Source organism: Bubalus bubalis, chromosome 8 (genome assembly GCF_019923935.1).
Source record: "Bubalus bubalis isolate 160015118507 breed Murrah chromosome 8, NDDB_SH_1, whole genome shotgun sequence".
NCBI lineage: Eukaryota > Metazoa > Chordata > Mammalia > Artiodactyla > Bovidae > Bubalus > Bubalus bubalis.
The window spans coordinates 92,870,515-92,885,903 of record NC_059164.1 but is presented as its reverse complement, the minus strand read 5'-3'; the positions used below and the strand labels follow the sequence as shown (position 1 = coordinate 92,885,903).

Below are 15,389 nucleotides of genomic sequence, written 5' to 3'. Positions count from 1 at the left end.
TATTTAAAAGGGCATGTTGCCCAATAACACTTTTGACAGCAAAACAGCAGTAAGAATGGGTTCTGAGGTTTTGTAGTGACTAGTGGGGATTCACAAGGGTAGGGAGATGGGGAAAGACTGGATCTGTTCCCACCATGTTGCTTCTTCACAGAATTCTCTAGGAAAGAGCCTGTAGGGACCATCTCATAACACTCTGATGATGAAATTGATTCCCATAGGGAAATGACTTGATCAACATCCTATACCTGGCTGAGAACATAAAAGTTCTAGGAAACTGGAAGGAAAAAACTAGATGGCAAGAACCCAAAGCAGTCACTGGGAGCTGCCCAAGGCTCTGGGTTGTATCACCATGATTAGGCAACATTTCTCATTCTAAGCCACCCACTCCTCTGACCCCTAAGAACCCCTCTATATAGCCAGTTCTGACCATCCAGTCACTTACTGCCCCAGAGTGAATCCGATGAACTTGTTCCTACTCATCTCCAAGAAGTGCTCAATGTCCTTCTGTCTGAGAGGATGGTGGACAGACAAATCCCAGAGAAGGGAAGAATAGCAAACCTTGAGAGAGAGAACCTTACTGGGCTCCCACCCCTCCAGATGGAAAACTAGAACAGGAAGGGAAGCCAATAAAGGGAACTCCCCACCCAGGAGTTCTAACTCACAGCCCAGCTTACTGAGCCTTGAGTACACAGACCACTCCACCCTCAGCCTCCAGTGACTGGAACCCCGAAGCCCGGGGTCCCTGGTGTTATCAAGCCTACCTGACCTTTGGGGCCCAGGGTAGGCCCTTGGGAAAGGCCACCCGTTCAGCAGAGAGGGGTGCCTGTGAGGGTGGAGGGGGTACTAGAGGGTCCTGCTCTAGCAGGTCTAACTCTCCATCCAAAGTGCGTTCTCCATCGCTGGCAGATTCCTCTTCCTCCTCTGTGGCTGGTTCCTCAGTCTTAAAGAGATCTCTTTCGTTGTAGATGTCCAAGCTGTCCTGCTTAGTAAGGAGTTGCTGGCGGGGGAGGGGGCGAGGAGGGTGGGTAGAAGGAGAGAGGGAAGGTGTCCAGAAATCTCAGTCTGGTCATCCTTGTCTGAGACTACCCACTACCCCCAGGCCGCTGACTTCAGGGAACATGGAGTAAGAACCCACCCCTAGTGAGAACTTTCTCTTCCCATCTCAACCCTACTGTCCCACCAGGCCCAATTCCAGGACAGGCAGCTCTCTCAAGCAACCACACAAATGGCTGGGAGGCAGAGCAGAGATAATCCCAAAGTCACACTTAGGTTTCAGAAAGCACTGATGCTTTTTTTTTTTGCCTGCACTTTCCTTCCTAATTATGCTCCACTTAGGTGAACATTCAATTAATTTGCCTTCTGTGAGCATACACCAGCTGGCTGACTGAGGAAGAGGAGAATGGGAGCTTGCTGCTAGGCAGAGGGAATCGAGTTTGGAATTTTAAATCTTGTCACAGAAAGACAAAAAAGACTGGACAGAAATAGGCCAAAAAGTTAACAGTGACTGCTTCTGGTTGTTAAGATTGTGGGTGACTTTTTTTTCTCCCTTTTCACATTTTTATATTTGTTCTAAATTTTCTATAATGAGTAAGCATTACTTTGTAAAACAAAAAATAAGGTTAAAAAAATATCACACTGCAGATAATGTAGACTAGATTACTGAGTGTGACTGTCTGGACCCGTCAGCTGTAGTTGGTGAAGTCAAGTAGATCAGGCAGGCGGGTTCTTGGAAGCATGGTCAGGTCTCATTGCAAGTTGTACCCGTGACCTTTCTAGGGATGCAGACTATCTAGAACCCTACCTAACCAGTCATCTTTAAATGTAAGTCTCTGGCTGGCTCAGAGTAAAACTTCTTACTGAGAAGAAAATGATAAAGTGCCTCTACCAGGTACCTATGGCCAGGATTATACCCCAACTGTTGTTTGGCACACTAGGGAACTCCAGGCTGCTGCTGCTGCTAAGTCACTTCAGTCGTGTCCGACTCTGTGTGACCCCATAGACGGCAGCCCACCAGGCTCCCCTGTCCCTGGATTCACCAGGCAAGAACACTGGAGTGGGTTGCCATTTCCTTCTCCAGTGCGTGAAAGTGAAATGTGAACGTGAAGTCGCTCAGTCGTGTCCGACTCTTAGCGACCTCATGGACTGCAGCCCACCAGGCTCCTCTGTCCATGGGATTTTCCAGGCAAGAGTACTGGAGTGGGGTGCCATTGCCTTCTCCAGGCACTGAGGTCTAGGTCAATGATCCTTAGTAAGACGTGAATCTATGAAGTGATACCACAGTGTGACATACTGACAGCCAGGACCCCATCAGGGCTTGGGGACGGAAGCCAAAGTATAGTCTCCAAGATTTCAGGTTGGTCACAGGGCTGGTCAGGGGTAGGACAGCAGAGGCATTTGCTGCTCTTTCCTAATATATCCAGAGCTGCTTAGAATCTCGACTTTTGGCCAGCCAGTATCACAACACCACTGTCTGCTTTAGTCCATACCCTTCGAGAACCACGGCGGCCTCGCAGTTTGGAGGGTGGAGGTGCCAGTTGAGACTCCCCCAGGTCGAGGGTGTAGGAGGGCGGGGAGGCAGCCCGCATGCTCTTCACCACCTGGATACTGTCCTCTGCCAGTGGAGGCAGGCCCAGTTCTGCCCGCTTCTGTACTTTGAGAGCCTGCAGATGCTCAAATCCACCGAGGGTAAACTGAGATTTGAACAGGAAAGGGGCAGAGAAGAGAGGAAGGAAGTCAGAAAGCAAGGTCAGGGAAGTGTGGACGGAGAGAAGAGTCACAACCTCCAGTTCCCGAGACCCCCTCAATTAGGAATTAATACAATAGGAGAAGGCAAAAAGAATGTGGTGACTGGGCCCAGTCTCAGAGGTGGCTACTATCCCTTAGAGCTCAGGGGTCAGGATAAAGTATTATTTACTGACCCAGGGCTGGAAACATCCCCAGAAATTAGGAAAGGGACTACTGAAGGCCTCCACTGGGGGATAAAAAAAGGAAAATGTATCCCCTTTTAAGGAATACACCTAGATACTATACACCCCTAGAATTACTCAAGGCCTGCCCTGGAGGGTAGGTTGTTCAGCCAGTTCTGTGGGGTGGGAGCCAAAGAGGAGGAACCGGGTTGAATAATTAGTAACAAAACTGCAACCATATACTTTCAAGGACTTCGTTTTATGAAAGCAAATCCTCTGTCTGGACGGAGAGCAGGCACTAAACCCTATATTTTATAGCTAGAGAAACTGAGACACAGAGCATTGCCCAAGGTTCCTCAATATCAACAGAAGTCAGATCTCCCACCTCTCAGCCAGTGTTCTTTCCACAAAACATTAGCTCTATCAGGGAGAGGTGCAATAACACCCTACCTCGAAAAGTGGCATCTCCCATCAGTCCAATAGAAAAAGGTAACCTGCCCTGAAACAGAACCTCTGATTTCTCCAGGACAGCCCTATTGCCCCTCCACTGGCTAACAGCTGCCCTGTTATTCTGCCTAGCTCCAGCCTCCTGGAATCAGACCAGAAAAAACTGTGGTGTCAGAAGGCACTGCCTGTCTGATGAGACGGGAGAGGGAGAGAATCAGCCACTCACCATGACTACTTTCCAGAGCAGAAGCAGGACCTTCTTTATGGGGAAGTGGGGAGCCAGGCCACTGCAGAACTTGGTGACCATAGAGAAAAGCAGAAGGGCAAAAGGCTCCTGATTATGCGTGGAGAAGCCTGGGAAGTATGGAGAGAGGCAAGTGAGAAAATGAAGATGAAGCTGCTAAAATCCAGTTCCTGTAACTCTGCTTCTGGACACATTGAGGAAAGCACTCACCTCCTTGCAAAGAATTTGGGGACTTGGTTCTTAGAAGGAGACTTAGAGAGCCCCTTTGGGGAATCCCTGCCCTCCCCCGCCAAGGGCAGGATAAGAGAGGTCGTGGAGGTAAAATGCTTGGGGGTGGATGTCAAACTAGAAGTTAACAGTAATAAAGATGCTTTCTGGCTGAGGAACTCAAACATTTTGTAGATCACAATTCACCTTCCCACATCAACAAATGTATTTTTAAAAATCTCAAAGGCCTTCATATCTCATCCCTGACTGAGGGCAACACCAACTTATATTTTCAAGGTAAAGCACCTCATTTTTTCATGTGGGATTTGTGATGGAAGGGGAGAGGGATGAATTCCCACTTATAGGAATAAAGAAAACCAAAATACAGAGAAGATATATGAGTGGGCCTAGCTCACAGACAGAGGGGCATTCAAGCCAGGCCGTCACACCTGCCACATAGAATCTCTGTCCTAAAAGAAGGGATGTTAATTCTTAAAAAGAAGAAGACAACAAAAGAAAACTTGTCTGTCCATCTTGAGCAGATGCTATGCTTCCCGTCCGCCCTAGGCTCCTTGCGTGACACTTCTTACTCAATTCAGTGCGGAAGGTCTCCCGGGCTGTCCTCCACCCACAGGAGTCTGTCTCTCGCTCCAGGCGGATATTTTCCACCATTAGGTACAGGACACTCAGCAGCACCCTGAGGTTACAGAAGGGTCAGAAGAGGTTCCCATGGCAGTTTCCAATCTGTGGTCTGAGACCTCAGGCATGGTTTCTGTGGGGGTCCAGTCCAGCGGAATTAGGAACTTCTAGCGGTCTGGGAGCATCTGAAATCTGGGCAAAGGTTACCCATTGCTAATGATCCCCTGTTCCAATCCCGTGGGCAGCCCTACTCACCTGAGTTCTGTGCTGTCAGCAATGGAGATGGCTGGCTTCCGAAGAGCACTGCTACAGGCCTGGCTGTTACTGCCACAGGGACGAGGGAGAAAACAGGGACCCATTAGGCCTCTTTACTCCCTGTATTCCACTCTTACCACATGCACAAACATAAGTACCTGCCATTCCCTGTCCATGTAGCTAAAGAAATTGGTTTAAGGTAGAGAAGCCCATAGAATTCTTCCTGCTACCTCAGCAAATCCTTATCTACAGTGAAGACAAGAAAGGGTAGGGTCTATGATATTCACTTGTCTTAAAATCCCCACCGTGTCTAGCACTGTGCTAGACACAAAACGACGCTTGGTGAATAATAAACAGAATTAACCCCATCTAAAACATCTCAGTGATAGGGTGAGACAAATATGAAGTCTTAGTTGCTCAGTCATGTCTGACTCTTTGCGACCCAATGGACTGTAGCCCACCAGACTCCTCTGTCCATGAGATTTCCCAGGCAAGAATACTGGAGCGGGCCTATTTCCTTCTCCGGGGTCTTCCTGACCCAGGGATCTAACCTGGGTCTCCTGCATTGTAGGTGGATTTTTTTTTTTACTGTCTGAGCCACCAGGGAGTCAACATGAGGGGGTCACTAGAGTGGGAGCAGTAGATAAGGCCACCTTTGAAGCTATAACCATGGGGGAAAGAACTGGGCACAGCCATGGGAACTGGTCCCGTCCCTCTCTGTCATGTTCTCAGGGAGAACAGTTTTCTTCATGAATTCCGGAGGGAGGCTGAGCTGAGAAGGTGTCTGAATGAAAAAGCAACACAGGACAGGCCCCTGAAGCCCAGTACTGAAGCTGTACACGGGGCAGAAGCTGCTGATGAGCCCAAACTCAGGTAGGAGGACAGACTACCAGAGGGCAGGGCTGGTGGAGGGGAACTGTCAGTGGGCTCTGGACTGAAATGTGAAAAAAGAAGGCTCTTCTACAGTGACGGAACCCGCTGAGGACATGAGGCAACCTTCCAGGAAGTGGGTGGCCAGCCCTCCCCGAAGGCTTCTCACTCGATTTCCATGTGGAGTAGCTCCAGGAAGGCCGAGAAGGTCCCCATCTGATAGAGCAGGAAGCAGTTGTACCTGGACCAGTGGAGCACATCGACCTCTGAGTCACATTCCCCAAAAGTGCCTAAAGGACCAGACAGGGCCACAGAGGTTGAGGGGGAGGGCGTTCTCCCGGTTCTTTCCACCTTGCCCCATGATCTTGAGACTGTCTTCTAACACTCTACCCAACAATTAGGTGGACAAAGGTAGGGCAGGAGCCGCCCAGAACTTCCCAGAATGAGGCAGGGGAGAGGAGCAGCAGCCTGCAGGGTGAGGTCCAATGTGCTCACAGCTGGGCTGTCTTAAGTGAGTTCCCTGAGAAGGAAGTCCAGAGACAAGGATTCAGGTGCAAGTAGTTTATTTGGGAGTTGATCCCAGGAGTTATCAGTAGAGAAGTGGGGAAGTGACATAGGGAAGAGAAGGCAGCCAAGAACTCAATCCCAAGTGAGGAGAAGCTCTGGAGAACAGTATAAAACAAACAACTTGGAATCATCCCACCCAAGAGGGCTGAGGCAGTCGGGCTGTTCCCCCACTAACTCCTGGCATGTGCTGAGGAATGCACTGGATAAGGGGAGCACATGAGTCCCCCAGTACTTCTGTGGGCTGCATGGAAAGCCCTCGGGCAAACAGATGAAGGGACTGGCAGCTGGAACATGGCCAAGGCACCAGACCCAAGAGATAGGGCTGGGCACTGCCTTGTTTGCTACAGTTTTTCCTTCGTCAGATACCTTTCTTTCCTCTCCAGTTACGATTTTTTTTTACAGTTTTTTTTTTTTTAAGCTTCTAAATAGTTGGTTCTGCCAACAGCCCTGTTATTTATGATCTCAGGGCTTTCTTTTACTACTTCAGCTAAGCCATCTCATTTCTCTTTCCAGCACCTGGCTCACAGGGGCCTTCTGGGAAGCTTTCATCAATTAATCTCACCAAGCTCTGATCATCTCAGTGACAAATCACTCACAGCATCCTCTCCTGCTGTTGTGTTGGCTTGGACCATGTAAACGCCAGTGAGAAACAATGTGTAAATTGGCGGCATCCCCCCTTGCATCCCGTCTCAGAGCCAGGCCACACCTGGAGAAAGCAAGCTCAGCTGGTGGTGGTGCACTGTCAGCTCTGACCACAATGACCTCTGCCCTCTCTATAAACGATGATAGCCCGGGTTAAGGAAAAAAAGAACGCTGTAAGAAATCCTGGCATGCCTGGAAAGATGAAGGTTGATTCCAAGGGATCCAGAGCAGGATCTACCACTATCTCCTCTTCACGTAAGTACAAGTCTACTCCTAGCACACGACACGATTGTCCTCGAGAGGCAGGGACCTGGCTTTCCCAGCATGACTTGCATCCTCCTAGCCCTGATAACACCATCTCTCTCCCCAGTCTCCACCCCTCTCAAGTTGGCAAAGGTGGCTGCTCACCTTGGGCCAGGTAGAGAACAGCTCGGGCCACCTTCAGTCTCCGTTCCCTACTGACCACCTCCAGCCGGTCTAGGAGTCCCATCACATAGGCCTTCTGGGCATCCTCCTCCAACTCCAGCCACTCCTCACCCTGCACTGGGGACAGAAGGCCATACAGACGCAGTGTCAGCTGTTGCCTCCCCTTCTTGGAAAGGCTTCTGAGAGTGTATGCCCCTCTGATGCTAGCCCCCTTCAACAAATTCTTCTCTTCAAAAGCTTTACTGAGCTGACAAAGAATAAGGAATGGAAAAAGATACCAAATGTTCTTGCCTGAACCCACTCTATAGCCTCGTCTTCCTCCACACCCCCTCTATCTTTCTGTCTTTCCTCAAGGACTTCCCTCTGTCTCCCTACATATCCAATTCCTATACATCGTTACAAGTTCAGTACAAAATCACCTCTTTTCCACTAATGCTCCAGCCAGAAGCTTTGCCCACGATACTTTTTACTTCTCTAATGACACTACTCATTTTCTTCTTGGCCTCAGCTAGTTTTATGACGTACACGTTTCCCCTCTGCTATCTAACTATAATTTCGTTGAAGATACTGTAAATTTACCTCTACCCCTGCCTCCTGCATCTCTGGCACAAATTGGATACTCACCATACATGTGCTGAGCTGAACACTGAACTGACACTGACCAAGTAAGGAAATGGAGGTCTGAGTGGGCCACAGTGTGGGCACATGAAATTATTACTCCTGATGGTGTCGGGAGTGAGGCAGAGTGGAGATGGGTTGAATGCTAAGGTCAAAGGCCAGGCTGGGCACAGGGTTACCAGGTAACAGGACAGCAGTCCAGCCCCACCTCCTCACCCCTTTGACATCAGGAAAGGCCCCAGCTCAGGCTTCTCTTGCTTCCACTCTGTGACTTCTCTACTTGATACAGAAAACCCATATGCAAGAAGGAATAGAGAAATTATATGGCTGTGGAGAGGAGGAAGAAGGATCATACTTTATTTTAGGCTTTTTCTAGATCAGCCTGGGATTTCACAGACAGAAAAAGCAGATCTCAATGAATAAGGATCTGGGATCACCTTGGGTCTTGAAATCCTCTTCAAAGCACCTCCTGTTAGTGGTAAATTCTGGGTTTTCGGTGTAGCTGTACAATTCTGTGGCAGGAAAGATAGGACAGAATTATAAACATTTAGCAGATCTTTACAGAAGGGGCCTGGGATGGAGACAGTGGCATGAAAGAGCTAAAGCTTCCAACACGTTCCTGTGTCCAATTCAATCCAGAGCCAACTTCCTCCTTTTCGGAGGTTAAAAATAGCCACTTGTGTCCCTGGGTGATTAAAGCATCAAACCTGTCCTCCTCCTGCCAGCTGGCTGCTACGGCAGAGAAGGCAGCCTTCGACATTTGCTGAGGGCCAGGAGGAGGGCTGGGACAGAGAAGGTTTAAAGTCATCATTCCTGTTTCTTAGGGCTGCATCCTTTTCTGCTTGTCAAGCTAGACTGGAACTATCTTGTCTCTAGGGAAAAAGTGGACAATACAACTCCTGAAATTTAGATGCCAGATCCTTGTGCTATTTGAGGAGCCAGGGTGAGGGCTGGAGAGGATGGAAATATTAGAGGGCTCTTTGGGGTTGGAGCCAGTTCATTCTCTCCCTGTGGAGTTTCCTTGAAAGGTATAGAAGTTTACATTCCTGCCCACGGCCACCTGGGCAGAAACAGCATCAAACCTCGTACAAGCAGCTTTGATTGTCAAAGGGCTGCCTGTGCCCAGGAAAATCTAGTGAAAATCTTTGCTGACAATAGCCTCTTAATACAAAATGCAGAGAGCTTTTGAGAAAAAAAGAAAAACACCCTTTCCCACCTATACACGCTCACATCAGAATATTTCATCAGTACTCTTGTCTTACAGAGGATGAAGTAGTAGTCATTAAGTCAAGAGGTGCTTCCTCAAAACTCTGTTCCCTAAGATCCTGGCTGGAAATTTAACTAGGTCATAGATAATTCACAAAGCAAGATACATTCACTTATGTTCCAGCCAGCTGTCTTACTGGTCAAGAAATACCTTGTCTGGGAGCCAGGGCTTTTGCATTCTGAGTTCCAGAGTCCTAGAGTGACCAGAAGCAAATCTCAGCTCTGATTGTGAAATTCTTCAGTCATTAGTGAGTAGTGTAGATTTATATTTTTAAGTAGGGCACAAACCCACTCAAAAAAAGGGAGAAAGGCTCTTAGGTACTGACCTTTGCTTTTGTCTTATTTTTAAATTTTAGATCATGAACTTTCGTACACTACAGGTAAATATAGAATGCATAAGAGACACTGTGATTATCTTTTCAGATTAAACAAGTGTTAAAACTTGTCATATCTGTTTCAGACATCTAAAGCCCCTTCTTCCTCCCTGGTCTTATTTCCCTCTCTAGAGATAACCACTATGACGAAACTGGTGTGTATGCTTCACATGCCTATTTTTATACTTTTAGTATATGTGTACATGCCTGTCAACAACACATGACATTGTGCTGTTTTTAAAGCTTTTATCCAAGTGGTATCATATAGTATGAATTATTTTTACTTAGGAGTGTTTTTATTTTTCCTTAGGAGCATTTTTTATTAAGTTTTTCAAGATTTTACATGAAAAGCAGTGTGATGAACAGATCCCTTCATTTAACGGACATGGTTCTCAATCAAGTGTGCAAGCAGACGTCTAGAAACATCTTTAGACTTGTGTGTTTAAGCAGTTTTTTCCTCCTTGTTTCTAGTTGTTTACTCTCATAACAATGCTTTCTTTTTAAGTTAGAGGATAATTACTTTACAATATTGTGATGGTTTTTGCTATATATCAACAGGAATCAGCATTAGGTATTTAAGCAGTTTTTTGGATGCATGTATAAATTATTTTGTCACTGTTTCTTCTACCCCTCAACATATTTCTAATATTTATTGACACTGAAGCATACTAATACAGATCAATTATTTTAATGACTATACAGTAGTTAATATATTGATACACTACAGTTTACCCATTCCCCTAAGTTGTTTTCAGTTGTTCCCAATGATGACAATAAACATCCCTTTAAGTGTTTTCTTGGGCTCAAGAGTTTCTTTTAAAGTGTACCAGAGTTGTTGGGTCATAATATGTGTGAATTCAACTTTGCTAGATATGACCAAAACTGCTTTCCAATTTTATACTCTGTTCCTGCAAGCCAAGCAATGTATAAAATGTATAAAAAGTACTCACTTCTCTGCACCCTCACCATCCCCAGACTTTTAAATTTTGCATCTGATTATTATTTTTTTTTTTTTGCTGTGCCAAGTCTTAATTGCGGCATGTGGGATCCAGTTCCCTGACCAGGGAGCAAACCTGGGTCCCCTGCATTGGGAACTCGGAGTCTTAGTCACTGGACCACCAGGGAAGTCCCTGATGATTGCTGAATAATACCTCATCATTTTGCTTTTCCCTATTTCCTAACATAACTGAATATCTTTTCATGTATTTATTTGACCATATGGTTTTCTATTCTGTGAATTCCTATTCATATTCTTTGACCATTTATCTATTGTCTCTATTGGATTTCTCTCTCTCTCTGTGCATTCATATTCTGGATTCTAATCCTTTGATGCTGTTGGTTATTAAACTTAGCTCTCTATTTCTGTCACTCATCACAAAATTTGTTCCCTATTCTTATTCATAATAACTTTTTGAAAGTGTCTCTTTTTTCTGAAAAAGCATGTCTTAAAGTGTCACTTCCATGTGACAGAATATTTAACATTCACACCATTTCTACACAAAGCTTGTTTATTAATAACTGGCATTTATAGCATGTGTAACATGGAGGCCCTGAATGCAAGGAGATCACGTTTAGCTTAAGCTAAAAATCCAGGCAGAGAGAAGCAGCCCAGCATTGAAAGAAGAATGTGATCACTTCACTCCAGCTCAGAAACATCGAACCAGAACTCCACTATGATGGATACAGGTGACATGTCCAGCCTTGCTCAGCTGGCCAGTTGTCTATAGAGATTTTCTTTAGACATTGCTGAGACTTTAGTAAGAGGCAGGTATTAGACGAAGGGGACGACATAGAGGTAGAAAAGGACAAAGAGATGGAATGGGAAAGAAATGGAGAGGGTGGCAGAAAGAAGGGGGCACACAAAGACGGGGTGAACACAGGAAGACAAAGAAAGGAGAAATGTGGAGACAGTGGAGAGAAAACAGATTTGAAAGTGTACCAAAAGAAAATAAGGAAGGGTGAGCAGAGAAGAGTGACAGAATGAAGAATGGAGAATACCATACACAGCCAAGAAGCACTCACAGAAAGAAATGTGAAAGCAAACAAAGAGAGATTTACCACTGGAGGCTGGAGAGAAATGGGAATGTGGAGAACAGACTTTGTTCTACAGCCACTTGCTGAGAACAGACAAGCTGCCAGGGGACGTCACAGGCATCTTTGCTCTCCTCCTGGCCACCCCTCCACTCTACAGAGACCCATCTACCTCCTACCTGACAACTCTGCTGCGTGTCCATCTGCATCTCCATACTCAAATTCCAGGGTGGGGCAGTCCACAGAGCCCTGTAATGGAGAAATCTTTGTGGTAACTTGGGAACAGGGTTGACCAAAAGGAGCTTATACCCTCATTTCATCTTCTTCCTCTCTTGGAGGCCAAGGTTAGATCAAGAAGACAACTAGAAGAGCCCCATCTGGGCCTTTCAGCCAGGAAATACCCCCCACCCCCACCCCAAGCCAAAGCAAAAGCTCAGTGCAGGGTTGGGCTGAAGATTCCTATACAGAATCAGAAACTCTGGGCAAAGGCCCAGGATCATGAACAGATATGAAAGCTACAATCTGTGCCCATATCTGATCTACATAAACACAGAACTGAAGAACATCTAGCTGATCTCTAGAAAGACAAGACAGATGAAAACCATAGAGGTAAACTGGATTCTGACTTCAGCTCTCTGTCATTAACCCATTGTATGATTTTGAGATCATTCTCTGGATCACAGTTCCTCATCTATAAAAAGAGGTCCTTCGGCTCCAATATTCTGCAATTTTAGGATTGTCAAATAAGGTAGCATTTCTACTTCAAACTGTATTAAAGGCTAGATTGCCTATGACGTATGTATAAATCTATAATCCCATTTAAAAAGTATTTTTAATATAATCCTCCCTCCTAATCTCTTTAAACATTTCGGGGTATTGCCTACCAATATATTAACAGACATGAATTTTTAAAATGTTGAATCTCACCTCTTGTCACATACACTGTTATATATTATGTGATCTTGAACAAGTTACTTAAGCTCTTTGTACCTCAGTGTGGTATAAAAGATATCCTTGATCTTTGCCCCTTCACCCTACTCCCTGGTACAGAGCTCCTAAAACCTTTGGAATTTTTTGAGTGATGGGAGTGTCTATTATTCATCCCTGTCAACCACACTTGAGTTTATACTAATGAGGTGACTCACAGTGAGAGTTTCAAAAAAGGGGCTCCAAAGAGGGGAAAAGACTGGAGACTGAGTTTAATTAAGTGGCCAATGGCTTAACTAACCAGGCCTAGGTAACCAAACTTCATATAAAAACCCTGAAACAATGTGGTTTGGGCACACCACTGTGCTAGGAGGGTAATGCACCAGAGAGGGCATGAAAATTCCATACCAGTCCACCTCCACACCTTATCCTACGCCTCTCTTCATTACGTTCTTCCTGAGTTGTACCCTTTATAATAAAATTGTAGGCATAAACATAGCACTTTTCTGAGTTCTGTGAGTTGCTTTAGCAACCTGAGAGGGACAGTCATGGTGACCCCTGAAGTACTCTTGCCTGGAAAATCCCATAGACGGAGGAGCCTGGTAGGCTGCAGTCCATGGGGTCGTACAGAGTCAGACATGACTGAGCGACTGAACTGAACTGAACTGAAGGAGAAGTGCAGGTAGTTTGGGGATCCCACTGTGGGATCCCCATCTGACCCCTTAACTTGTGGGCTCTGTGCTAACTACAGTTACTGTCAAAACTGAATTGGTATCAGGCAATTGTTGGAAAATGACATTTAATTTTCTCATCTGTAAAACAAGGATAATTCATAGGGTCATTGTAAGAACTAAAATGAATTAATACAGGAAAAGCATTTAGCACACCAGCCAGCACTTGGTAGCACTATGTAGATGGCTACTCTACTTAGAATTTTACTTATTCTGCTTACAATTTTAATATTATAAAGGCATTTTTCTCATATTATTATAACTTTCCCTTTAAACAGCAAACTGAGGAGTTTCCTGATAGCCTAGTGGTTAGGATTCAGCACTTTCATTGTCCCCATCCAGGTTCAATTCCTGGTCAGGGAACTGAGATCCTGCAAGCCACGTGGCACGGCTAAAAATCAAAAAGAATTAATTAAAAATAAATAAATAAGCAGTTAAGTGGACAGATTTCTACTGGCTTACTTAATCAATCCTTTATTGTTGAACATTTGTTTTTATTTTTCTTTACATGTAACTGTAATACATGCATACATTTTTTCATATTTATGATCTTCTCTAAGGATAGATTCTTATAAAGGGAATTAATGCATTAAACCTTCTTAATATTTGTATGGTTCTTTGTACATGTCAAATTGTTTTCCAAAATCACTTTGTCAACTTACACTTCTGACAAGGCGATTTGTGTTTAAATCTGCTATAGCAAAAAGTTCCAAACTTCTGTATTACAGAGACCAATAAGAAAAAAAAAAAAGGTAGATGGTGGGGAATGACATAAAATTTTTGATGTTTTATTTTGCTAAGCAGAAACTTTAAAAAAATCTCTTAAAATACATATATGTATTTTTTTAAAAAGTTTAATACCCCAAAAATGGAAAGGTCAAAATATCAGCACGAGTCATTAAAAGCAGTGTTCTCAAGCTTTTTTGACTATAAGTCAAAGCAGAAGTAAATTTTACATCATGTCTCAACACACACAAAACTGGAACAAAAGTTTAACAAAATATTTACCACTACTATATGTGATACACTAGTATTTCCTATTTATCTATTTCTTAAAAAAAAAAATTGGTCTCAACTCACAGGTTACTCCCTACAGTTTGAAAAAAACATTGTTTTAAATTACATGCATCTTTAAATTTAATGTATTGAATTACATTTTATGGAAAACTTACTTCAGTGTCTTGAATTTTCCTCATTTTTCTACAAACCAGTTAAACTTTGTCAAGGTCTTTGGGACCCAATTAAACCAAGGAATCTGGTTGTAAAAGGCCTGAAGTGAATCCTTTGGTTGGGTTAAGAATCTTTTTATGAAGCAAACAATCATTCTCTAGCTTCCTTTTAAGGTTAGGATATCTATACACTAAGCCACTGGGAAAGGGTAGGTCAACGGTGCCCCTATAAACACAGTGATGTACGAGGCTCTCTTGTGCCAACAGTAATTCTCTTCAGGTAATTCTTAAAGCTCTAGAGAGTAAAGAAAATCATCTCCCCCAGGACTGTCTTCCACAAGTATGCAAAAGGAGGGAAGGAAGGAGAAGCAGATGGTCATCTTTCTGAGAGTCAAGCAGAACGTGGTCCCCCGGTTTTGCGGCGACAGGGGATACACTGACAGGTAAGCACGGCTCTCCTGCTGCAGCGGGAGGTGAAGGAAAGCTCATATTTCCGGCCAGCCTTTGGGGAGGCAATGAGCTAGGATGGAGAGGATCACTAGTTATTGACCACCACATGAAAAGTGCACCTGCAGACAATCAGGAGGCAAACAGCCGTGCAGGTGGAAAGCTGAGGCTCTGGAAACTGAACACCCCGGCAAGAGTAAAGTACTATCAGAGCCTTTTCCAGAAGGAAGACTTGATAAGTAGGGAAGGGCCTCCTGGTTCAAGAGGAGTTTTAATTCACCATAGAACATATCATTCTGAAATTGTTTTACTCACTCCCACATTGTCTGTCTCTCTGCCTCCACAAGAAATGTTAGCTCCACAGGGCAAAGACCTTGTCTTGTATACTGCTGTACCCCTAGCACCTAAAACGGTGTTGGGCATATAGAGAGGACTCAATAATTGTTGAATTAATAAAAGACTCACCTCCCCATGCCTTGCCTCACCTCACCTCCAAAAAGCCATTTGAACAAGAACAAGGTCTCTGTAGGGGAAGGAGGCACAGGCTGCCCTAAAGACCAGATTCATACTGAGGCAGGAAGGGAGACCACACGATGCATAAAACCTTGATCTAGTATGGCAGG

At 44.9% G+C, this 15,389-nt stretch overlaps 1 protein-coding gene across 2 annotated transcripts in view; it reads right to left on the bottom strand.

Moving 5' to 3' along the window:
- The window catches only part of STRIP2 (striatin interacting protein 2), a 50,027-nt gene that overhangs the window by 33,042 nt on the left and 1,596 nt on the right, over positions 1–15,389 (bottom strand). The window contains exons 2-11 of one of the 2 annotated variants that reach the window (XM_025291511.2): positions 11,672–11,741; positions 8,259–8,333; positions 7,186–7,320; positions 5,738–5,858; positions 4,699–4,767; positions 4,395–4,501; positions 3,580–3,707; positions 2,487–2,690; positions 762–997; positions 443–508 (exon numbers count right to left, since the gene is read on the bottom strand). In XM_025291511.2, coding sequence (XP_025147296.1) covers positions 443–508; positions 762–997; positions 2,487–2,690; positions 3,580–3,707; positions 4,395–4,501; positions 4,699–4,767; positions 5,738–5,858; positions 7,186–7,320; positions 8,259–8,333; positions 11,672–11,741 — 1,211 coding nt within the window. The remainder of the gene's footprint in view (positions 1–442; positions 509–761; positions 998–2,486; positions 2,691–3,579; positions 3,708–4,394; positions 4,502–4,698; positions 4,768–5,737; positions 5,859–7,185; positions 7,321–8,258; positions 8,334–11,671; positions 11,742–15,389) is intronic. The other variant, XM_025291512.2, reaches the window with a different exon arrangement.